The following is a 26,299-nucleotide window of genomic DNA, read 5'->3' on the forward strand; positions in this document are numbered from 1 at the left end:
CTCTGTATTAAAATATATGTGCATCATTAAATAGGAAAACATGTCTGTTAGATCTTAATTTGTATAGTACAATTTTGCCAATTTTTCCCCACTTTCCTTCTGCCTTATCAACCAGTTTATACTTTGCATTCTGCATCTAGTTTGCTACTTACCACACCCAGAATGAGAAATAAAAATCTGTTAGAAGATCTTTCAATTTCTGGCTCCATTGTTCTGTAACTTTGCTGTATCCAGGATCACCTTTTGCGAAAGTCACCAAAAACGTTCCTATTTTGCCAATCCCCTTCAATACCTGTCTAACTATCCTGTGTTTAGATCTGCTATATTATTATCTAATATATCTATCTAATAGTGGGTCTTCGATTCAGCCCATTGTTTACCATTGGCTGCCTTCATTGTCAATCTTATTTGCTTGCTTTTTATGTCTCGCCTAGCGTTGCAGCGCATGCGGTGCTCGCTCTGTGAGCTTTATTGTCGTCGAGTTGATTTCGGAAGTGGAGTGGAAGCTCCGCTCATGCTTTTGATTGGCGCGTGTCCCACTTTATGCTAAACGCTCGCTTTTGTTTTTGAGTGAGGCTTGTTTGTTCCCTCCCTGTCTCCTTTTCGGCTCACCCATACGGACTGGATTTTGTACTCGCGGCGTAACTTGGTTGGATGTATATGTTGCTTCAGTACTATTTTATACAGACACTTTCCGGGACAATAGCAGCTACGTTGCATTTTCCGGTATGTAACTTCTTACACTTCACAACGTTTTTTTGCTTTACCAGTGCGCGGCGTTTATTGTGTGTTGTATAACGTTTTCCATCTTTATGACGCTTTTACTTTTACAAACTGCGACGCTTCGTTCTTCAATATGCTACTTCTTACATTTTCGCGGCGCTTTCGCTTTGCCAAGTCGCGGTGTTCATTGTTTAATATGCGAGTCTCCAGTTCACCATGCTGCATTCACTTTAACAAACTGCGGCGCTGCGTTCTCCCATATGGGAGTTCTTACGTTTTCACAGCGCTTTCACATTAACAGACCTTAGCATTTATGTTCGTCGTATAACTTGTTAATAACTCCAAACACGAGTTGGACATGAAAGCTTTCATTGTCTTGCAGAGAGGAGGCTTGCACCGTCACCAGGACAGGCTGGCGACAGATGCCACGTCCATCCAAAATTATGGCTGGGGAAAAAAAAGAAAAACCTGCAATATTTTTCTTGTCATGTTTTGCGACGCAGCCATGTAGAACCACAAGAAGTGTGGTTTTGTGTCATATCTTTCATCTGTTCGCACAGGAGCGCGGAAGAGTAGTCGACGCTAGGAAGGCCTTTTCCCAAAGCATGCATCAAATGGCATCAGATAAGGAAATCCTTCCTGCCTTGTGCCGCCACTGACTGGGACCAGGAACAGAGCGCCTCCATCAGCGGCGCCAAGGCGTACCATATTCTAAGCGCCAAATAGTACGGGCACCCTGGAGCCAAAACACAACACGGACCCACACAGCTCACTGACTGGATTCTAACCGGCTCTAAACAGGGAAACACAAGGAAAAGAGGTTTTATTTAAATGTATGACTTTTTAAGTTTTGCAAAGAGCTGCAAGTCACTGGATACAGGATGGCATCAGGCAAACAGGGTCTGTCCCTTCCACTATACACAGGTCCATTGGAATTATGCAGAAGGAGGGGATCAAATTATGTGGCAGATTGTACTAAATTATGCAGCAAGAATAGGCATATTCTACAGTTTAATACAACTCATTTTGTGACAGTATTACTTAATTTTGCCATTTTTAACCCATGTTAATAAGATATGGCCCAGCGGTTAGAGGAATGGACCTCAAAGCTGGGGAACCGGGTTGGAGTCTCAGCAGGGACGCTCAACATCCTGTGATTCTGTACAAATCACTTAATCTCTACGCGCATAACGAAATGAATTTGTCCGTCTGTAACGCAACCGGTGCTCATGTAAAGCGGTATGTAAAACTCCTCCCAAAAAACATGTCTTAGCAAAGGTTTCACTTGATTAGTGCCACTTTAATACAGCAATAAGCCTCTGAATGGTGGCAACCCTCAGGAAGGACCTTTCCACTGCACAGTAACATAGGTCACTGCATTTTTAGTACCTTTTGCCTTTTAAGCTAGAAGCACTTTTTTTTTTGTTGTTGAAATATACAAATTCCGCGTCCGATGATAGATTATGTGGTAAAGACTGCAAATACATAACGCAGTGGCCGCCGAGTGGCATAATTCCAGTGGCCCTGACTTTAAGTGGATGCGTCTACCACTGCAAGTGCCTCTTAGCCAGAAGAGAGGGGTGTAGGCACTGGTGCTCTTTCTGTTCGTCTCCTTACCCCCGAGTCACGCTCTAGGATCGCAGGCCATCACAACAAACACAAAGGAGGCCAAGGGGTGTTTACAGACCAGCGTGTGTCGTCTCCCAAAATCCATGCCAAACTCAAAAATATCAGGTCAATCCACTGATGTGACACTTGTCGTCACACATTGAAACAAGCCTTTGCAATGCAATAGGTCTCGCATTTACGCGAGTTTAAGCTATTGGCATTGTAAATGACAATTCCTTTTATTTATTTTTTTAAAAACTAAAACAAAAATAAAAGGCATTATTTGCAATGTCAATAGCTGAAACTCGCCTAAATGCGAGACCTATTGCATTGCAAATGCGTGTTATAGTTAGCTATGTGGGCTTACCTTTCTCTTCTTTGTCCTTCTCCTGTAGCATAGACACTTTACTTATCTTTCCACTGCTCACTTTTCAGGTGCTAATTTTTCCTTTCTGTTTAAGCACTCTACCAGAGTGCATCTTTTTTTGTTTGCTCCAGCCTGTACTTCTCCATCCTCCCTAGATCGTTACTTGCCTTCCCTCTTCGAAATTGCCTGACCCTCTCCCACCCACCATCCATCCTTCTGTTGTTGTTTGCCCCAATTTACCCTTCCTCCCTTGTCCTTATTGTCCCTTAACCTCAAACATCCTCCCTCCCCCAATTGGTGTCTGTGTTATTTCCCCCACCGCCTTCCCTTCTGCCATTGTCCGTCAGCTTTCTCTCTGCCCCTTCCTCTCTCCCCCATTGTCTGTGTTGAACTTGCCCTCCCTCAGTGTTGCCTCCCGACAGTACTTGCCACGCCATAGCACTTTTTTACCCACATCCTCAGTTGTCAGTTGTCCCCCCCCCCCCCCATATACCCTCTCTTCCTACTTGTTGCCTCCCGTCCCTGAGCATTAAAAAGTGTTTGCCACATCATACTGCTTCATATTTTAATTTTCAGCTATGCTCTACAGCATTGCTAAAAGACATTTACAAAGCCAATAGCTCTCTCACCGATGAGACCTATTGGCTTTCCCAGTGCTTGTTTTTCTTTGTAGTTACCATTTCAAGTTGGATAGAGTCCTGTGCCCCAACACTGTGTTACCTATGCTTTGTTCTATGTTTCTTTGTTCCACAGTCGTAGGCTGTGCTTTCTCCCATCCTATTCTAAACGATCTCCTGCTCTATTCCATTTCTCAGTCCTCTGTAAGCTTCTGTGCTCTTTAATCGTGTCCTGTCAACCATCCTGTGATCCTTTCCATCCAGGGCTCATCCATCCTGTGTCACGTCCTCCTCTGCTCTCATTATCTTATCCCTCATTGCGTAGTGCCCACTGCCCCAATCTCTCCCTACTTCATTCAACACACTTTTGTAGTGCTTTCCCATTGCATTCCCTCAGCCATTGCTCTCATCCTTCATGTGTACTCTTGTCATGTACTTCACAACCATGTGTTCTCCCATTCTTTGGCTTCTCATTCCTGTTCTGTGCTGCGGACAACATGCTATTCCTAACCGTGTTCTACCCATCCTGTGGTCGCCATTGCCCCGAGCTCTGCCACCTTGTGCCACATCTTTTCTGCATCTTGTCCTCTCGCCCTGTGCTCATTTGCATCTGCATCTCCCATCCTGTGCTCTCCACATGATCTCCCTAAGTTGTTCTGTGAACTCCCTTCTATGCTCTTGCTGATTCTAGGCTCTCGCATGTCCTACCCTATGCCATAATTGCAAGATGTCTCCCATAATCTACTCTCTCTCTCATCCTGTTCTCTCCTACCCCATGCTCAGTACTATCTAGTGGTCTCTCACAACCTGTGCCCTCCCCCAAAGAGCGTTCTTCCCTTCTGCACTCCCTCTTATGTTTTGTGGTCTGTCTTTACTGTTGATTTCGAAGCCTGTGTTCCTTCATATCCTGTGCTGCTCTTATTCATTTTTCTCCCATTTAATGCTCTCTCTAACCCTGCACTTTCATTGTTGTACTTTCACATCCTGTTCTCCTATTATCTTAGTGCTTTTTGCCAGAACGTGCTCACTCCCATCACCTAGGCGATACCATATTCTCCCTATGATGAGTTTCCCCATGTCACGCTCTCTGCCATTCTGGGTCTCATATTCTGTTCCTCCTACCATCCAACTTGCCAGTGTTCGGCAGAGGACAGACCTATTTATTGCCTTTGCCAATATTTGTTTATTCAAGTTATAAAATATATTAGTATAACGTGATTTAATCAAGAAAAAGTGTACTTCTTCACATCTGGTCCTAAAACATCGGATACAAGAGTGTCTTAGAGTTATTAGCCCTGTACAAACAGAAAACATTATTTCAATTTTACAGATTGAGTACGAACACCATTCGTGCTTTTCCCTCAATGGCTCTGATGGGATAAAGATCTGTGGTAAAATTCATACACATCTTTGCCAACTATAAATGTAAAGTCCACTTTCATTATTTCCATTAATAAGGGCAGAGTTCGTAACTAATTGCATTCCTAATCTTCGCAGTAGTCATACTCTGAGCAAAATCTATAAAGATAACTATTTATTTGTTTTAAAGTAATTTTGCTTAATAATACGAAAGCATTAGACACTGTACAAATTCTCCATAAAATGTGATTCTGAGTAGGCAGGATTTATCATTTTATTGGATAGCAGGCCCCTCAGCACATCTTGCTCTGCTTTACACAGAGCTCACCATCGCCTAATTTCATGACCATATGCCTTATTTGTAATCCCATAAGGCTCAATCTTCTGCTTATTGCTTGAGCAGGAGCCTCTTAGTGAATGCAACGCAGACACTGTAGAACACCATCCAATTTTGCATGTTATTGGGGAAAGCTCACCCATAACGGGATAGTGGATGTTCTGTACACGTTTTATTGTTTCCCTAGGCCTTTCTCCTGTGTTCTAAAAACATTTATTGTAACCCAGAAGCTAAAAATGTTTGCATTACTTATTCTGTTTTTAACATTGATATTCCTTTTTAAGTTATCAATCAACCATGTCTCTGTACTCGATTTCTTTAACTATCTGAATGTAATTTTATGGAGATACCTCCTGAAATTTCACTTGTTTTCACCTCTTTGCTGAAGATTATAATTTTAGTGACCTGTTAGTTTATTGGTCGAGATTCTCGACGGTATAACTTTGCAGAGTATTAAGTGATTGATTGTTTTAGCGTCGGTCCATCAGAACTAAATCATCTGCATACATCAGTACCGCAGTTTTGTGTTGGTGGGCTTTAAGTTATCAAGTTCTTAATGTATTCTGATATATCTTCAAAATACTTTGCTAAGAAGATTTGTAAAAGTAACCACCTCTGCATCCCTATGTTTTTTTTTCTTGTAATCTGTAAGGTAAGCCCTCCCCTTTCCCAAATTGTTCTTTCTTCCAACTCTCACTAGACAACAAAGCAGAGGTAAGAGGCCAGCTTTCCAACTTTTCATAATCTGACTCTATTTTCCAAATTAAAGGCAGTTGAATCGTCAATGTAGGCCTTGTTGATGGGTGATTGGGCTGTATTGGATGGTGGTGTCAGTTACTGCTAGCTGTTGTGTAGAAGTTCTTCAGCTCAGTTTTGAACTGGCATGTTAATGCAGTTACCTGATCTTTTCTTGTGATTTGGGATTATCTGCTTTGTCTAGTTTGGTTACATTAATCCAGTCCGTCCTGTAATTATTATTATTTTTTCTAAATATGTTTGTCATTTTCAACATATTCAACTAAATTTGTCATAGCAAAACAAACTTTAAGGAGTTTAATTGTTCCAAGTGTGTGTGGCGAACACCGTGCATTCAGCACGACACATGGCACACCACATACCTCACAATGACACTGGGTTTTTCCCATCTCCACCCTGAATTCGCGTAGCCGTTTCCACTGAGTGCCTCCCCAAGCCCTTCACGGAGGCCAGCCATCAATCAGGGAATTGTAAGCGCACTACTCACCCGTGAGGGTATCAAGGCGCTGAGGGTGGGGTGGGGGGTCTGCAGATCTGTTTAGAAGAGCCAGGTCTTGAGGGTCTTCCTGAAGGTGTTCAGGGAGGGGGCGCGTCTGATGTCTGCCAGTAGCTCGTTCCAGGTCTTGGCTGCAATGTGAGAGAAGGATCTTCCGCCTACTCTGGCTCTGTGGATGCGCGGGGTTTCGGCCAGTGTGAGGTTGGAAGATCGGAGGTTTCTTTTGGGTACGTGGAAGTTGATTCTGTCGTTGAGGTATTTGGGTCCGTTGTTGTGTAGGCATTTGTAGGCTTGAGTGAGGATTTAAAGTGACTCTTTTCTCCACGGGGAGCCAGTGGAGACTTCGTAGGTGTTGGCTGATGTGTTCGTGTCGGGGGATGCCGAGGATGAGTCTGGCGGCAGTGTTCTGTATTGTCTGTAGTTTGCGGAGTAGGGACTTGTTGATGCCGGCGTAGAGTGCGTTTCCATAGTCCAGTCTGCTGGTGATGAGTGCATGGGTGACTGTCTTCTTTGACTCAGGGGGGATCCACTTGAAGGTCCTGCGGAGGGCGTTGAGGCAGCTGGAGGTGACGGCGTTGACCTGTCGGTTTATGGTTAGTGATGAGTCATCCCTTTCTGGAATTAATAACACTATTCTGCATGCCTTGATATCCTCTGATCCATTATTTCCCTGTGTCTCTTTTACCTCTGTGTTTCCCAAATGCTTCGATCTCATCCTCCTTCCTGCTACAGGTTTATTGGTCTGATTTGGCTTCTTTGTTTGAGGTTTGTCCCTGTCATACCTTTCAATGTTCTTCTTCTTGTCTTTCCTACTAGCACTCACTGTTAGTCTTCTGGAATGTGCTAGTTAGCCAGTGAGGTTTTTATAGGTTCATACTGTGATGCTTGCTATGTGTGGTACAGGTCTGTACAGTATCACAATGGGTTACCCAGTGGTTTGTAAGATATCAGACAGTGAGTCATGGGGTGCTACTTGGTGTATGTTTGGTGTGGTGCAGGGTGAATAGTTAGTTTTGTAACAGAGACGGTGGAAGGCAGACCGTGTACAAGATTGCTGCTCGCAAGTCATTTCCTTGCCAGAAGAGGCTAAAGCAATTAATATCAATAGAGCATGGCATTCCATTGTCTAATTAACACTATTAATGCAAGATAGCTGTCATGAATAAAGGGTACACCTGAACCTGGGATGTCCCCTGGGTGAAAAGCCCAAAGAGAGTAATGCTGGTCCCACTGTTAACACATTTAGAGGTCATACTGGAACCAAAGGTCTCTTCTTAGTAGACTAACGACTATTGAATAAATGAATATCTAGTCATTGGTTGACATTTTATTTTCTCTCTCAAAACTTTTTGAGTCAGCAGATATAGTAATTACAGGCATTACTAAATAGTGAAAACATACAATCGTCTATATATTGATTGTTAAGCAGGTGACTATTATATAGCAGTTGTAAAACAAGAAAGTAAGACTTTCGGGTCCGTAAAGGACAGCCCATACATTTTGAACCTCTGTGTCATGTACTGCAAAACAAAACCCTGGTCATGCCCTCCAAACCCATCTATATACGTCATATCTAACTGAATAGCCTTACAGCCCTGAGCTGTATCTCTATATGGTTTCAACTTCCGCAGGGTGTGGCGGAGGTGGTTCCAATAAAAGACCACTAAAATCTGCCCATTGTTTCCATATTTTAAAGTGTTTCTGAGGGCACCCTCGCGCTTTAAAGATGGACTGCTCCTGACCCATACACATACACCAATTAAGACCTGCCCTCCAAGCACTCAATTTGGGTGGAGCCGGATCCTTCCATGCCCGTGCAATATCCCTTTTAGCTAGGGTAAGACTCAAGAACAATAAATGTCTTTTATAGATGTTGCCCACAATTGGGTCTGTGCTATGTAGAAGGACGAGCCTAGGAGAAAGAGGTATAACCCAACCTAGCACTTCAGATAAACAGCGAATGACCTCCCCTCCAAAACCGGCCCAGTGCATCACAGCTCCAAGTTAAATGTAGTAGTGTACCCTCTTCGCTATCACATCTTAGGCACTTGGGGGAGTCTATCAGCCCCGCTCTCCAGAGTCGATATCTTGTGAAATAAGTGCGGTGTAAATACTTGAATTCAATAAGCCTGAGACAGGATGCAATTGCAGCGTACCTTGGAGACTCCAGGGCTTCTCTCCCTTCGTCATTGTCCAAGGGGCCCAAGTCCATCTGCCATTTATTGCGGAGGGGATCTAAGGTCGAGGAAAGATTTGTCACTAACGTTTGGTAGATTTTGTGATCACCCAAGTCCCCCATAAAAACTTTGGCCTCAATATGGTTGAATTCGGAAAGGGAGTCTAGTGTGTAATATATGGGGATAAGGCATGTCTCAGTTGCAGATATTTGTAGAATTGAGCATGTGGCATGTCCTATTCCTGCCTGAGGTCCTGGAAAGATTTCATCATGGTGCCATGCATAACATTGCCCAAAGTGGATATACCTATAGCGTCCCATTTCTTAAATCCTACTAATGTGGTCACTTGTGGGATAAGGCCGCTCTGCCAGAGAGGCGTCTCCCCCGTCAACCGCCGCAACCACCCCACCCGACGCAGTGAGTCTGTCCACACACCGAAGATAACTCACGTAGCTGGCGGCAGCTTACGCTGCTCTCTCGGCGTATAGAGCAGTCTGTGACGGCGGCATATCACCCATCAGCCATTTCTCCACCCGATAGGCCGGGTCATTGCTAATACCATACCACCAGTCATTTAAAACCAAAAGGTGGGATGCTGCATGGTACGATTGAATATGGGGTGTCGCTATACCTCCACAATAGGCTGATTGAAAGCAAGTCTTGAGTGACACCCTAGCAGCCTGGTCGTGCCACAAAAAGCGGCTCAACCTGGTGTTTAGCTGTCAAAACTAGGAGAGTACTATCTGAAAAGGGGTGGTTCTGTAGTTGGTATAGGAGACGAGGGAGGGACACCAATTTAAATATTGCGGCCCTACCCAGTATAGAGAGGGGCATATGTGACCACAACTCCATCTCTGTCTGAGTGTGCATGCAGATGGGGGCAATATATTTATTTATTCCCACGATACCGCTTGGGTGTCCGAGATGTACACTCCGAGATGTTTCAGTCCGGTTGTGGCCAGCGTCACCTCCGCCGTCCAGGTTCCCATGTCCAAACCCCCATGTACAGGCCAGAGAATAGATTTCTTAGCGTTCCTATACAAGCCAGTATGCTGGCTGAAAATCTGCATGATGCGGTGAATACGCGGTCCCGTCCGATGTGGATCCATAAGAAAAACAGGACATTGCCCCCATACAGAGCAGAGCGATCCGATCCGAAAAACTCCCAGGCCATTCAAAGCCAGTTACCTGCATGTTGATAAGCACCCATGCGGCTAGTTGTTCCATAGCTAAGGCAAATAAATATGGGGAGAGGGGGCAACCCAGACGGGTACCGTGTCCTATAGGGAAGGGATCGGATACTGCACCAGCTATTCTGACCGAGGCCGAAAGGTCAGTATATAAGAGTTTAATATAGGACATAAGGCGTGGGCCTATGTTTAGGCGTTGCAAAGGACCAAACAAATAAGTCCATCCCAACGAGTCGAGTGCTCTGTCAATGTCTGCTAAGAGCAGGGCCGCCAGACCACAGAGGCGATCTATGGCTGCAACCGCATTGTGCACCCGTCGGATGTTGTGGCGGGTAGCCCGAAGGGGCATAAAGCTGGCTTGATCCGGGTGAACCAGTCTGGCATATAGGTTAGAATACGATTGGCCAAGGCTTTGGCCAACAACTTTGCCTCAGTATTCAAAAATGCAATAGGGTGATACGAAGAGTATTGATCCGGGGGCCGGCCCGGCTTGGGGAAGACAGTGATTTCAGAATGCCGCCAGTCCGGAGGGAGCTCTGTCCTCAAGGGCCGCAAGTATCAATCCCAGATAGTTGGGGAGGAATTGAGTCTGGAACGATTAAAACATTTTGCAGGGGAAGCCGTTGGGACCCAGTGCTTACCCGGATCATAAGTCGACCAGAGCAGCACTCCGCTCCTCAATTATCAGCGGGGCAACTGGATTCTCCCTTGCAACGTCCGAAATGGCCTTAGGAGGCAAATTCTCGAGATATTGATGAATCAGGGGTTCCAGCAGAGCGTCCCTAGGAGCATAGAGCTCTGTATAGTACGCTGCAAAACTAGCCGCAATTTCGGTAGGGTCCGTGAGTGTCTGGCTGTCGCCGTCCAGAATACCCGGTATGCTCACTCGACGGAGAGCTCGCTGACAAAAGCGATGTAGAAGAGAGCTTGATTTATCGCCCCATTGATAAATGCTACTGCGGCACGCCAGCCAAGCCTGCCTGGCCTCCTCGCGTAGCGTATCAGCATAGGTTTGTTGAAGGAGCAGTTGGCGGCGGGTTGGCCCTTGGTCTGAATCAATGCCTCCTGGTGCTTCTTCCGTTGAGCGGCACAGTATGCAATATCTACTCCCCTAATCGTGGGCTTCATAGCCTCCCAGAGCATAACCGGAGAATCCACAGGGCCCAAGTTATCGGCAAAATATGTTGTGAGTGCCTGATGTAGGTGTGACGTGTATTGGTGGTCTTGGAGATGGCACGGACACAAGGGTCATCAAAAGGGGGGGGGGGGGGCGCGCCACCGCTAGGCGCAGAGTCGGGGCCACTGGAGAGTGATCAGATAAACCCCTAGGTAGGTTATCAGTTGCTGTGATTCGGGAATTATATGAACTTGGTATGAATATATAATCTAGCCTGGAAAAAGAGTCATGGACAGCAGACTAATACGTGTAACAATATGTATCTGGATGTAGGTTCCTCCATGTGTCCAGCCACCCCATATCTCCCATTAGTGTGTGCAGTTGTGTATTCCTCGGTGTCTCCGCTGCAGTGCGCCGACCGCCACCTGTCCTGTGCCACATTTGCCACATCGTTCCAGTTCCCACTGATAGTAGAAAGGCCCATCGGCATGTCTAGCAGCATTGTCGTCAGGCGCTCAACAAATGAGGCAGAGACTGGGAGGGGGGTGCATATATGCTGCCCAAGTAATGGCCTCTCCGTGTAATGCCCCTACCACAATAATGTACCTAACCTGAGGGTCAGACCACGTTTTAGAATGTATATAAGGGACTCCGCGATGAATAAGAACCCCGCGTGAAAAACTTGTATATAGCCAAAGCGAGCAAGGCACAGCGCTTTAGTTTAGGTCTCTTGTAGTAGGAGAACATCGTCCGAGGCACACTTGGCCTGTTGAAGTACCGCACCTCGTTTGATCAGAAAGAAGCAAATAAGACACAGTATGATCAAAAACATTTAACAAACCCACCCCACCCTATACCTCAAAACAGCTGAAGCATCTGTCGCGGTAAGTGTCTCGCCTCCGCCCCAACGCGAGCAGGGCCCAACCCCATACCAAAAATTCCCAATTAAACTGTCCCCAAACATAGATATAGTTCTCAGATACTGAGAAAAGAGTTATGGGCCTGGCAAGGACGGCATCACGATCGTGACAGTTCAAGAGTCTCGTAATACCGTGCCGCGGTCAGGCCCCAGGTTGAGGTTTTTACATTAGGGCACGGTGTGGACGCTCGATAATGAAGCACTGCGATAATGCCGTCTGAGGGATCCAGCTCGCAATCCACTTCGTGAGGAATCGCTCCATGTTGTTGCCTTCACATCCCTCCGGAAAACCCACAAAGTGAAGATTGTTTCGCCATGCCCTGCCTTTGGCATCTTCCGCCTTGTTCGCCAGCCCTTTCGTGATGGATTCCAATGAGGTCACCCGCGCCTGGAGGGACGCAGTTGTATCTTCCACGGTGAGGATGCGGGTTTCCGCCTCATTAATCCAATCGTCGTGCAAGCCCCTCATGGAATGACCGCCGCTGGGTTCCAGAGAAAGTCCCACTGGCCCTCTCGGACAGGGGTCACTCATCAGCTTCAGCGGGGATCCTCAGCCAGATACACGTGCACTCTCCCCGCAGCAATCCTGGATCTCCTGAAGGTGGGGACCCACGGGGAGCCCTGCCCCAATCGCAGGCAGCTATTCCGTGGCAGCCCCTCGCTGCACATACGACAATGTCTGGCTGATTGTATGAGGGGAGGGGGTTGCACGGGACAGTAGAAGACCCAAGGGTAAATTTCCCCGGCGGTGGGGTGAGAGCTTCCACCACACTGTTGCTACACCAGGCAGGCCCAAGCAGCACCCCACTTGCACCCAATAGTATCGGGGAGCATGGTGCACTCACCACCTCACCCTCTGAAACTTGTACTGGCAGCCGCTGCCACAGGGGTCCAGCTCTCGCTGCAGGCGATTTCCATAGCCCCGTGAGTCACCCGTCGGGGCGCGACAGCATGTCCTGCAGGGGGACCCAGCACTGCCTGCGGCTAGGCCCCCGTAGTGCCAAGTCACCGCCGCTGGCTCCAACGCGTTCAGAGCGCCCACAAAATGGCCGCCAGCCTGGGGAGTTGAACAGTGCCCGTGCCAGGCTCCGTGGAGTACCCCGGCCGCGGGGTTCTGCAAATGTCAAAGCCGCAGGCAACAGCAACGAAGAAGCTCACATGAGGTGTCTGGGGCACCTCGCCTCCCACCTCGATCTCCAGAGGCAGCGGACGGACCCCAGCATGATCAAGCCCCGCAGCGGCACAGCAGCGGGCGACAGTGTGAAGCCAAGCCCGGAGCCCACGGCTGCAACCGTTGTGAAGCGGACCTCCAGCTGCTCCACGGTGTGTCCGATATATGGTGTGGGGGTTGGAGAAGTCTAGAAAAGGCAGAGGACCAGGATATAAATCAGGATAACGAACGAGCCCACGGAGCTAGTCTAAGATGCATCCGCCATGTCGGACCTCTTGGCCACGCCCCCCAGTCATGGTCTTATTTTCAAGTAATACATAGGTTAAGTCCATAAGACAATATTCCGACTATCATGTGCCTTAATCAAAGTTCCATACAATGAGTTATCCAGTTACAGCACTGTGCCTAATCTATATGGTACATTCAGCACTGTTTAATCCATATGGTACATTCAAGACCATAAAACACAGTATTTGGGACCAGTTGAACTTCTGACTTTTGATTTCACCCTTCCCACTCTCTCCTCCTTAGCTGGGCAGAAGTCAAAGTCCAACCTTACATTCTCCTGCTGCATAACACTTGTATCAGTCCAGCTCAATTCTCTCAGCCTAGCCAGAGTTGTTCTCTATACCTCGGGCAAGCAAGTTTAAGTTTGCCTTAACAACTCCTCCTGTACAGCTAATGTTGAATCATACTAAATCTGTGACTGTTCGACCTGGCACCATTGGCATGGGTTTCCCTTCCATTTTTTTGCAGTTGCCTCCTGTGTTTTTGCTATATGTTTTGCTGGTCTAGATGCTTTGGGCACTGTGCCACTGCTATTCAGTGCCACAGTGCAAGCGCTCCCTATTGTAAATTGTTGTACTGGATTAGTGACTCCATGATTGGCTTATTTGGTTTACTTGCCAGACTCTAGTACAGTGCACCGTGTGTGCCCAGGGCTTGTAAATCAAATGCTGCTGGTGGGCTTGCAGTACTGATTGTGCCACCCACCGGAGCAGCTTGTAACCTGTGGCTCAGGCCTGCCATTGCAGAGCCTGTGTGCAGCCTAGTGCTGCCATGTTGACTTGGTAAGTGCACCCACTTGCCAGTCCCCAAACCTTCCCTTTTCTACATATTAGACACCCCTAAAGTAGGCCCACGGGCAGGGTGCATTGTATGTAAAAGGTAGGACATGCCCTGATGTGTGTGGCATGTCCTGATAGTGAATTACAGCCATTTTCATTTTTCACTATTGCAAGGCTACCTGTTCCCATAGGCCAGAATGGGCAGTTTGATTATAACACCTTATAATCCTAACTGACTCAGGGAACTAGGTAGAAATTCGAGTTTAGTATGCCTGAACTCAGAATGATAAAATACATCTTTTAGTGAAGTTGGTTTTAACCTCTGTTAGAAAGTAGGTATTTTCTTGCCTAACCATCCAAGCCTGCCTCTGTTAGGTTGTGTATTCCATGTCTGGTTTGTGAGTGACAGGGGCTGGGGTGGCTCCAGGAGACCGGGTGAGTCAGCACAAGGCTGAATAGACCTATCTGCATTGGGAGCGGTGGGAGGAGTAGCACCTGGGCCTGAATAGAGCTGTGCCTGCCTTCCACAATGCTGGCTCCACCTCCTGTGGTGTGTCTGATGACCCTGGCCCACACTGACAAAGGAGGAAGTTATGCACTGGCAGAATGCACCCAGAACTGGTTTGGACTAGGTACAGAGACTCTCTGCCTTCAGAGACAAAGGATTTTTGTATATAAAAAGGGAACCCAGACCACAGTATTTTAGATCACTTCTGGGAATCAAGACAAACCATTGCTGAGGAGAAGAACCAGGAAGCTGAAGCAGGAGACTACCCCTGTGCTGTGTGTTTATGGGTTGGCCTGCAGTGGTTACTTCATTGCCAAAGAAAGGAGAAGAGGACTGAGTGTGCTTTTCATCATCTTGTAGAAGATCTCCAAGGGCTTGAACTTTGAGCTTGCCTCCTGCCTGAAGTCTCAGGGATACAAGACTTCACTACCAGCTCCCCCCTGAATTCTCTTGCTGGGAATTGAAGTGCCTGCTGTTGTGCTGTGCCTTCTGAGAGACTGCGTGTCGCTGGGAGCTGGAAGCGCTACTCACCGACGAGAAGCGTGTCGCTGCCGCAGCAGTTGCCGTCGCATCCCCGAGTAAGCGTGCCGCCGCTACCACTGTCCTCATCGCATCACCGAAGCACGTCGCATCACCGGAGAAGCGTGCCGCCGCAGAGGTCACCGTCTCATCACCGGAGAAGCGTGTCGCAGGGCCTGTCGCGGCTCAGAAGCTCACAGAGTTGCCGCACGGCCGTCACGCGTGCACACATCGGATCTACATTGACACATTGTAACCAAGACACCATTTTTTTTTTTTTTTGCATCGCACCGGATCGCTTCATCGCATCGAGGCGCCATCTTGTCGCATGGTACCGGAGAGCAGTAAGAAACAGACGCATCACCTCCCCACACAGTAAGGAAGCGAGCATCAACTCCCCTGCGCAGCAGTAAGGAACCGACGCATCCACTCCCCTGAGTGTAAGGAACCGATGCATCACCTTACCTGCGACCCTTTTGTTTGTATTGCGTTACGCATCCAAGGTACTTTGAGAGTAAAGTGTAGCATTTGCAATCTAAAGTGAACTAAGTTATTTCCTACCCTTTTAAAATCTATTTTTGATTACAGTATTGTGGATTTTTGTCGTTTGGTCTTGATTTAAGTCTAGTGAGGATTACTTATTTTTTTAAACCTGTGTGGTGTCCATTTGTAGCATTTTCACTGTATTACTGTATGTGTTCACAAATGCTTTACACACTGCCTCTGAGATAAGCCTGTCTGCTTGTGCCAAGCTACCAAGAGTATTTTAGAAGTATAGCCCCTTATCCTGACTAGAAGCAAGGGTCCCTATTTGGTCAAAGGTACCTACTTCTGCCAACTAGAGACCCCCAGTTTTACCAGTGACCATATTCTCTTTCCATCAAACCATGGTTGCCTGTAATATCTAAAGTGGCTCCATTTCCTGTGGATATGTCACTCTTTCCCCAGACTGCTTCTCCTTCGAAATACCCCGGTGACAAAAATCATGATGGTTGGCTTCATTGCATCCTGTCTGATTCAATTAGAAACATAACCAACCACTGTTTACGATTTGCTCTATCTCCTTCCCCAGCTGCTGTGGGGAAGCAGATCTTCAGTGGCCTCGATGTAATCAATCCTAAATCCCACTTCCCATTGTACTGTCCTTCCACCTAAAGCATTTGATGATCTCTTAACTGCCTACCCAATTCTGTTTCAACTGGGGGAAACGCTGCAGGTTGCTGGGTAGAAGGTGGTGTGAGAGAGTGGGTCAGAGACCGTATGGTAAAACCAATATGAAGCATTTAACTTAAAACCCAAGGTAAAATTAGGATTTTGTGTGCTAAGGCAGTACCCATCAAACATGTTGCGCCGCAAAGTAATATGACTACCAATATGGCTGCATTCTTTTTTCTATTCTACAGTGCACTTTTCAGAGAAGAATGTAAGGGGATGGGACATGAGAGGGGCATGGATCTATGCTTCCCAAACCTGGTTATCCACGGAGGTTTGCCTTATCTCCCACAGACGAGTGCTTTATGCTACCTAATTTAGAAGCAAAGTGCAACTTCCTTTTTCAGTCACCTGGTTGGTGGTTTGCTCATAAAGTTAGGGGTCTGACTCCTAGTACTAGGCTACTACGCTGTGTGAGGCAAGCGCACCATTTAGATTTTTAATGGCTTACATTTTCAGAATGACAGTTTGAAGGAAAGTAATTTCCACAGCACACTTTTACTTTGATTCATGATGGGGCACAGCACTGTTCCGTGATATGACATCAAGAGGGCGTAGATCACTTGCCTCGGTCTAATGTCTCAACCAAGCATTACTCCAAGGTGGCTACAAGATTGGGAGAGAAATGTGTATTCAGAATCCAGAAGGTGAACGAGTTGAGGGATACGTGGAGAACTGATCTTTCAAGATGAAGGGAAAGTATGGCAATGTGTGGCTAAAGCTCACGTTTTTTGGCCGCCCTAATTTCCTCTTAATCTGCATGTCTTCCAGTCATTTCTTTTTTCTATTCTGTATTATCTGTCCCTCGCCAGCTCTCCTGCATTTACTCTTACTCTCTGCCTCATTCTCACTGTCCACCTAAATTGTCTTGTCTAGCTTATGCCTCGTTTTCCTTCTCTAGCATGCACTTCCTCTTCTCTTTGTCTGATTCTTAAGTCTATTTTATTACATTCTACCATCTGTGCCTCAGTCTCCTCATTCCCAACTGATTCTCCATCCTTGTCTCATTCCCTCATTTCCATTTCCACATCCTTTCTGTTTCGTTTTCCCCCCTTTCACATGACCACAATTCTCTGTCCGACTCCTTCATCCTGTCCTCGAAATGTCTGACTCTTGTCCTCTCCTGACTACTACTTTCACCCACTCCCTTCAGTGCTCAGTGCCCGTCACTGCTTCCTTCATTTTCTCTTTCTTCGATGCAGCTTCATTCTCTGCCTCAACCCATCTTTCATGCCATCTTTCATAACACTGCCTATTTTCCATCAGATTTTCATTCTTGTACACACTCCTTCTTGTCTTGCATATCACTTTTGTACGGACCATCATTTTCCATTAATAATTCCCTCTTCTTATCACTTTTTTATGCTATATTCAGAACGTTTCTCAAACGTCAAGTGGGCGGTTATACTCTTGCTTACCTCTAACTAAACGTTTCGTGCTTGTATTATCCACCACCTAATTATGTCATATACTTTAAATGTGCGTCTTTGCAAGTCTTTTCCAATCCACTGACACGATTAACCCGTACAAATACTGGTCCTTTGCCTACACAAGAAGAGTGACTACCCTATCCTTGTTGTTCTATTTATTTATCATCAATGCTATGTTAAACAATCTTTTTTTAAATGTTGCTGCTCTGTAGTAAGTAGATAAAAATAACAGCAGCTACATCAAGCATGATTAGTTCATCTATGTACTGGAGGGAACTTGTTGGTGTGGCGTGGGCGCCCTCCACACATGGTACCTAGTTACCTACTAATGCACTAGGAGGAACAGAGACAATCACACTGCAGCGATTTTAATACTTGAACCTTACTTTACATAGCTCATAGCAAAGAATCTCGTAGCCAACGGATTACTTTTTTTTTTTTTTTTTTAATAAATACATCTGACCTGGGTGAGATTCTTCCTGAATCAAAAGGTGAGATGTTTAAGATCATTCCATACACCTAAATTAGAAGGACAAGATCATTCCATACAACTACATGAGAAGGACTAATTAAAATGTGTTTGAAACTGTGGGGCACACACAGTTTGCAGACAAACTCTGAAATGGTGCACATTTCTAAAACGTACACGTTGGGAAATTTATAAAAGACTCAATTATTTAACTCCTTTATCTTTTCTTTTTCCAAATGTCCTAAAATAAAATGTTATGCAATTTGCTTTGTTTGACTAATAAAAAGGACTTGCTTGATATAAACTCGTCCTGATTTGTAGAAATGAAATCACTGATATCACACTTGTCATTTTGACTATCTGGTCTATCTTTCTACTCGTAGTTGTCCTCTTGATAACCATTCTACTTTATTTCTCTGCAGTAATATGTATTACAGCTTCTAGTTGCAGTATGTGTAGCTATATTTCCTCACCATAACAAAACTCAAGTAGGTATTAAAACGGATTTTTTTTCCCGATGGACTGTACTCTGCTGAGAAACTGTCGAAATTGTTTATAATAACCACCCCAAACAAAGTTATATTTTGCTTTTGCTTACTCAATGTACTGTCTCTTCTTTCTTTTTACAGTGATGGTTTAAAGCTTGAAACTCAAATATTGAATGGCAAAGCCCAGCTAATTGTAGCACCATGTGGTAAGGCAAAGTTTGTATTTTTGTGATTTCCATTTTAAATCTCATGCTTACAAGTAATTCATCCTGATTAAAAATGTTTAAAAGCAGAATACCAATTTTGCACAATATGTGAAGATTGCAATATTTGTATTTGTTAATGATTGGAAGTCCTGAAGCAGGGCAACGCGAGAGGCCGCTGGAGCAGGCTCGTTTTAGGCGCTGGTGCGGTCCCAAACCCTGTCACCCGATGATTTGGGAGTGAGGGGGGAGCATGGGGGGAGCGTCAGGTGGGGTAGGGAATGGCTGCCTGAGGCACAGAAGGCGTGATGGGATACAGAGAACTCTTGCGGTTGCCAGACAGTCTGCACTGGGGCCTCAGTCTGCAGAGCGGGGCTGACTTGTCTCCCTCGCTGAGGGGCCGGGTGCTCATGCCCCTTGTAGGTGAGCCTGGCCCTGAACATACCGCCTGCCCAGTGCTCTGTGATTATGCTAAATTGCACCCCTGTCTTCTTCCTAGCATTTAGCACCGATGATCTTTTATTTACCTACTAAAAGTGGTGGAGGGGAAGAAACATTTCATAACAAGATGTCAATGTCATACCTGAAAGTACCACAGACTCCGACTTTGGGTTTGTCAATTTATTATAAGGCCAAGAATAATAGGATGTATACACATCGTAAAATTAGCATATATGGAAAAATCAATAACATAGCCGATAATATGAATATAAGTAATTCGGTATAACAAGAATACAATTGTAAATTAGAGGATCATGATACAACTCAGGATGGAAGCAAAATCTAAATCTCTTCATTAGAAATAAAACAAATCTGTCCCTACACTATACTAAAAGGAGACGTTACCGAACTACCCTTCCATCTAATCCCAAAGGTGTCTGCACGTATTGAGTTCCTGAGAAGTACTCGCATCAAATGGGTTAAGGTGCTTAAGGTTAGGAGCTAGTTCTAAGATGCTCTTTTCTCTCCGAAAGCTAGAAGAAGTCTGGGGTCTCTGTCCCTGTGCATCATCCAATATAGATTTCGATTTTCTGATTAATCTTGGTAAAAAGTTCCATTGCCACATTTTCTATGCGAGGAGGTTCATGCTCTGTTAATTAAAGTTCTTTGTTCACCAAGTCGACCTTGGTTCCCAGACCAACCAGACACGAGAGACATCCTCCCTTCTCGCTTCCACTGTCTTCAAAGCATTCCTTGTATCTTTTCCAATGTGAAAATAATGAGTTGGCATTCCGATACCTGCAGTAGGATGAGAACACTGCTATTTCTTGAGAACAACATGCATTTATTTCTCGAAGCCAAGGAAGTGCAAAACAATTACGGTTTCAGGCCTAGTGACTCAGGCAAGTTAAACTAGATTTTGTTACATTGTGTGTTTATAAGACTGTCCTCGTCTCAGTATATGCAGGCATAACGATACATACATAATCATTATATAACATTACAATGAATGCTACTGAATATATGTTAATGATCATAAGACACTGCAAACAATAGGAATATGTGAAGGTGCATATCAACCATGAGTATAGTGCACCCTTACAAAATAGAGTGCTGAAAGCGCTCTATCATCTGCTATGAGCTCTGAGGAGTTCTGAGGCCCTGCTCTTCCAACACTGTGTGGTGGAGGTAATGAGAGCTTGGTGCTATGGTGTGATGAGGCACCCGGGGGAGGGGCCCCGATGTGCCTCGCCAAGCCCTCAAGAACCTGGCAAAAGCTCTAAGAATCTACAAGAAGCCCCTGGAGCCGGGCAGTTCCGAGTGAGTATTTTACACCTTACACCTCCTCATAAAAGAGCCTGTGTGTGCTTGTCCCCTCCTCCCTATGCTGCAAGTTAACAGCTTAAGAGAAGGGCGAGGCAGCATACTTTGACAGTGGAAAGACAGCGGAAAGCCAAACTATCATCAAACAGGGGGAGACAATGGCTGCATGGCATAGGAACACAACCTGCTGGCACCAGTCTATCAGCCCATCAGCCTACCTGTATCTAGCTATTGGAGCTTCACAGAAAGCAAGCAGCCTAGAGTGGAGGCTTGTGAGAGACCCTAGGTGGTTGGTGTCTGCAAGGGGCAGGTGCGGAAGTTGCCGGAGTTAGCCCGGTGCTGCTTGCATCTTCTCTGCAGCTTGTTACCTCATGCAATCCCCTCCATTTGTCCATCTAAAAATGTATTTATAGCGGTACAGGGCTCCATTTGTGGACGGGGCAAGACAACTACAGCCAGGAGCCTAGCTATCTTGACGCAGCTTACGCCATGCGATCCAGCAAATCACAGGGGCCATTGGTGACCCAAAAAGAGGAGGGGGGGGGGAAAAGGACAGATCATTCAAAACACCCAGCTCTGCCAGACCAAATTTCACCACTAATTTGAACAACACCAATAACAGCACATCAGCCTGCATAAATAATGCATGTGATCGCAACTAGCACTTCAGGAGGGGCGGAGACAAACCACTTCCAGCCAAAAATCCCTTCCGAATAATTTTTTTTTAAAGGATGCAGGGGCAGTGATTTACTCCAGCAATATCAAGGGGCTGCCTGTCTCACTAAGCCACACCGTGATTGTTCGAACAAGGGCTCTGCCCCTCCCTTGGCTGGAAAAGAGCCCAGGATGTTGCAAGATTCCTGAAGCTAGTAGGGATCCCTCCCTCCCTCAACGCGCGTTCCCTAGTTGCTCAGGGCAGGGGTGAGGAGCAGACTGTTAATCTCAGCTTGAGTATTTTCTTCAGCCCCTGGCATCAAGAGAAATCAAGGGACATAAACAACCAGGGTGATCAACTTCAAACCTATGACTCTGGGAGACTCAACACAGCCTTCGTTCAGCTCGTCGCTGGGAGGAGATGAAATGTCTCATCTAAATTTAAGGAAGAGGGGGAAAAAACAGGTTCTTCCCGGGACTGAGGCTCCCTCTGCATACAAAGCAGGACCCAGTGGCACCAGTCCATCCATACCTAGGCACCCTAAGGGAGAGTCATTACTATCCAAGGAAATGGGACACCCAGGATCCCAAAAACTATGACCTGGATAAAACCAATCGGCTCACGCCGAAGATGACTTGCGAATTCTTGTAGATCTATCATATCTCCACTCAAAAGAATGGGAGAACATGTTGGTTTCATACGTTAACAAAGCGCCGAAAAATTCCAACCTCTTCATAACTGGCAATAATGAGCCCCAAGGGCCACAGGAGTCGCTCTGGGCAACCGCGCCCGAAATCTTGCAGAGCTCAGTGGAGGCAATGAATTTGTATGCTTCATCTGCAACAGCCTGGAAGTTCTTCTACACGGAATACATGTTCAGGGGCAGTTTGACATTTTAAACCGGGGCAATATCCTCAAGCTCGTTTGATCGTGCTCTGAGAAGTCACATCGCAAGACTCCTCTTTTGAACTTATCGATCCTGACCCTGGCCAGAGTAATGAAACGAACAAAATAACCTGGAGATCCACCGAGCTGGCCCAGAAGGTCCTGGAAATCTCAGAGACCTTCAAGCAATGGAGGATTATAATCACTCCATCAAGGAAACCTAGTTATCTGCACTTTCTGGAGAGTTTGAAGAAAGAGATCACCACACCAATTCATGCTAGACCAGCCTACTCTGTCTTAAGAAATGGCAAGAGTGAATATTGCACAACACTGGGGGGCGCAATCCATCCCCTCCCACTTGCGGTGGTGCAGAGACTTGGACGGTGCCATGATTGCGGAAAGGGCGGTCTGTATCAACAGGGGTTGCCCCCGGATGTGGCAGCGGGTTTGGGGAAAATGGAACATGTTTAGGGCCAATATATGTGAACCCCTTCTAGCGGACTCGGATTCAGACTTGAGCGAATAGAACATTGGCAACATAACGCTCTATGGGACAATGGCACCAGGAGATGGTGGAGACTCTCTGATGTATAATGAGGGATGTGGGAATGTTAGATCTAGATGCAGAACGGTACTATCAATGGTGTGGTAAGATGAGCTATGTTGTTACACTTGTATCTGCGAGAGTGATGCTTGTATCGATTAGAGGTGTACAATTAACATTAATAAAAATTGTTTATTAAAAAAATTTTAAAAAAAGAAAAAAAAAATGGCAAGAGTAAATCCCCAGTCCCCGTAACTCAGGAAGCCATCAAGCCCTATGATCTGACTTCTGGCCCTGAAGCGGCAAGATAATTAGGGTTGGTTGTCGGGAGCTTTAAATTCGACCAGACATCTACATTGACAAAACGCCAACTAAACCGATTAGTCAGATCGGGGGCTTAAGGTATGGTCCTGGAACATCAATGTATAGGCAAACAAGCTGGGAGACCTTGAAACCTTTCAATACCTCTGCTCTTTTCATATTGTCCTTCTACTATATACTTGGCCACAGAAGGGTCTCTATGTGGAGGGCTACTCAAATCACTTCATCCCTGCAATTAAACACAAGCATGGGCGCAGCAAGGGTGGTCTTGCCATTTACATATCCGTCACCAGAGCAATTGAGTTATTGGAACAAGACGGAGATGATGCGGGGATACAAGTATTAGGACTATCACTCAAAATATCCATCGGCCAAACCAAGAAAATCATCTTGGTAAACGTTTAGATTAAGGACAGAGGCCTCTGGCAAGCTGATTGACATCACAATAGGCTTAAGGTCGGAGAGGCCCAGAAGTGATACCATGATTTCAGGCATTTTCAATATGTGACTATTGAGGGCACTACCTGCAAATGAGATCACAGAGGCGCAAGACAGCCACTAGATACACCGCCTCAAGAGACTCCTGGGTAGGACAAAGATGTCAAGAGAGGACAGTCCTTAATTAGGTCATTTTCAACACCTTGCCCTTAGACCTTTAAATAGACGCATACTTTTGGACAAACTGCCTGGCCTCTCATATTTAACATAATTTAGGGCATCTTTAATTGATTACACTTTTGTCAGTCTCCTCCTGCTGAACAGCGTCTCCTCCTTTTGTCCTTGGAGAGAAAATGGATAGCGGCCACAAGAGATGGCCAATGATATTGATATTAAAGAGACTTTTAGTTCTAGATTCCTTACCTTAGAATTACCCCCAAGCGTCAGACTGGATCCGGAGAACGTTTTTCGTAGCAGAACCTCTGCAAATCGGTACGTGGCGTCGGTCGACTCCGCATTTGTCGGCGACGTCTGGATCGCCGGGATGACGTTGCAGTATCTACTTAGACACCGCCCGACGCGCTGATGTCAGTTCTTTCTTTTTCCGCACCAGCCAGCGCAGATCCGGAGAGAGCGGTACCTCTAGTCAATTTTTGACTACTATTTTTTTTTTACTTTTGTCGACTTCTTTTCGAGTTGTTCGACTCATGATGCACGTAGGGATGTCCCGTCCTCGTACCGGCTTCAAGGCTTGTGACTCCTGTCACAAATGGATGTTGGTTACGGACCCACACCTCATGTGACTTTGGTGTTTGGAGTACGACCACGACCCGAAGTTGTGCTCCGGCTGTCGGGCCATGAACCCGAAGTCTTTGCGGGAGCAGTCCCGAAAGCTTCTCGAGGTCCAGCAGTCCGCTCCGCGCTGCTCAAGGTCCTGGTCACCACCACTCATCGTCGAAGTATTCGTCTTCGGGTAATACGAAGCACAAAAAGAAGGCAAAGAAGCATCGTCTCTCTTTGCGTTCTCCCAGGCCGACGCGACGCAGGATGCAGATGATGGTCGTCCTGAGGAGCCTGTTGGTTCGGTTCCGAACTTCCCACCTGTTCTGGGAGCCGGAGCGCCCCCTGCCCAACTTTGTAGTTTTTACAAAGGCCTTCACTCTATCTTTGGGCAGCCCCGCAGACTCGGCTGGGGGTTCTAGGCCTTCAAACCCGGCGGCTTCAGCCCTGGTGCCGCAGGGATCCAGGTCTGGATCTGGATCGGCGTCGGTCGATCTTACAACACCTCCTCCGGCGTAATCTCCATTGACGTCACCTCTGCCCCCTCCGACGCCGGTTGTGTCCCCAGCCGGTGTCAACCCTGTACACGGAGCTGGACCGACATCGACCGACCCTGTATCCGGCACCAAGCAGTACTTTTGTACCATTGTTCTATCCTGGCCTTCCTTTTGCCCCGAGTGGCAGCCAGAAGAGGACTGGCAGGGGTCTGGTGACCCTTTAGCTGACAAGTTGATTGAACCGGACTGGTGAGAGGAGTTGGGTGATGCCAGTGGTCTGGATACCTCACCAGACCCTGGTATGCTTTCTCCCCCCTACCATGGCTACAGAGGAGGGAGCCTCATAAGCAGTGGTGGTGCGTAGGGCAGCTGAGGCCATAACCTTGAGCTTCCTACGATGGTGGTCAGGACCAACCTCCTGACCGAGGGGCTTCAACCGGCAGCGGCCTCTTTGGAGCCCCTACTGCTGTTCAATGAGGCCCATACTGACCTCCTTCTGGGCACCTGGTCCAAGCCCAGCACAGGGGCTCCTGTGGATAGGATGATTGTCCGACGCCACCGCCAAGTCCCGGGTGACCCACTTTTCCTCTCCCAACACCCTATGCCTGAGAGCTTGGTGGTCCAAGCCTCTACTTCTAAGGGCGCATTCCCTATGGCTCCCCCCAGATAGGGAATCCAAGAAGCTGGATCATCTTGGGAAGATGATGTTTTCTTCTGCTAGCCTGGGACTGCGGTTGGTGAACACTGCATGTCTTTTGGTCCGTTATTCCCACTCTGTGTGGGATACGGTGCGCAGGTGATGCCACAGTGTCCGGAGGAGGCCCAGGCCACTCTCTCCCGTGCAGTCGCTGAGGACAGAGATGCAGCGAAGTTCGCCATTAGGTGTGGGCTGGACACCGCCGACTGGCTAGGCATAACAAATTCAACGTCGGCAGCCTGTGACGCTATGCCTGGCTGAGGTCTACTGGCTTTTAGGGCGATGTCCAATACACTCTTTTGGACATGCCCTTTGATGGCCGTCACTTGTTTGGCGACAATGCGGACAACGTACTTGAGCGCTTTAAGGATTCTAGGGCTACGGCCAGATCCTTGGGACTCGCTACCACTTCTCGCCCCGCGCAGTCTGCTTTTCGCCACTAACGTGGCTATGGAAGGGGTGTCCCACCGCTTTCCGCCCAGAGCCAAAGGCCGGCGCAAACTGTTCAGCCTCTTCCTGGTCGAAGACGTGGGACCCAGCGTCATGGGTTAGGGGGCCAGCGGGCAGACCAGTCCACCAGCGTCCCCTCTGCAGCAGCCTCCAAACACTCCTAGTCTGCCCTTTCAGGGCCAACAGTTGCCAGTGGGCAGCAGAATCTGCCATCACCTCCCCCACTGGCAAACCATCACATCAGACAGGTGGGTTTTGCAGATAGTCCGAAGGGGCTACGCCCTCCCCTTCGAGACTACCCCTCCATCCTTGCCACCACAATTTCATTGCATGTCGGACGGATCATCTGGCCCTTCTCTAACAGGAAGTTACGGCTCTCTTGGCCAAGGGAGCCATCAGCGAGTTCCTGCCCCAGAAGTAGGTCGTTGATGCTATTCCCACGACTTTCTGGTGCCCAAGAAGGACAAAGGCCTGCGTCCTATCTTGGATCTCAGGGACGTCCACTGCTTCCTCCGGAAGGAGAAGTTAAAAATTT

At 46.9% G+C, this 26,299-nt stretch overlaps 1 protein-coding gene across 1 annotated transcript in view; it reads left to right on the plus strand.

Moving 5' to 3' along the window:
* CCDC66 (coiled-coil domain containing 66) overlaps positions 1 to 26,299 on the plus strand; it is a 356,874-nt gene that overhangs the window by 7,181 nt on the left and 323,394 nt on the right. The window contains exon 2 of the mRNA XM_085624655.1: positions 18,672 to 18,736. Within this exon, the coding sequence (XP_085480781.1) occupies positions 18,672 to 18,736 (65 nt within the window). The remainder of the gene's footprint in view (positions 1 to 18,671; positions 18,737 to 26,299) is intronic.

The sequence above is a fragment of the Triturus cristatus genome, chromosome 9 (assembly GCF_964204655.1).
Source record: "Triturus cristatus chromosome 9, aTriCri1.1, whole genome shotgun sequence".
In the NCBI taxonomy this organism is placed as follows: domain Eukaryota; kingdom Metazoa; phylum Chordata; class Amphibia; order Caudata; family Salamandridae; genus Triturus; species Triturus cristatus.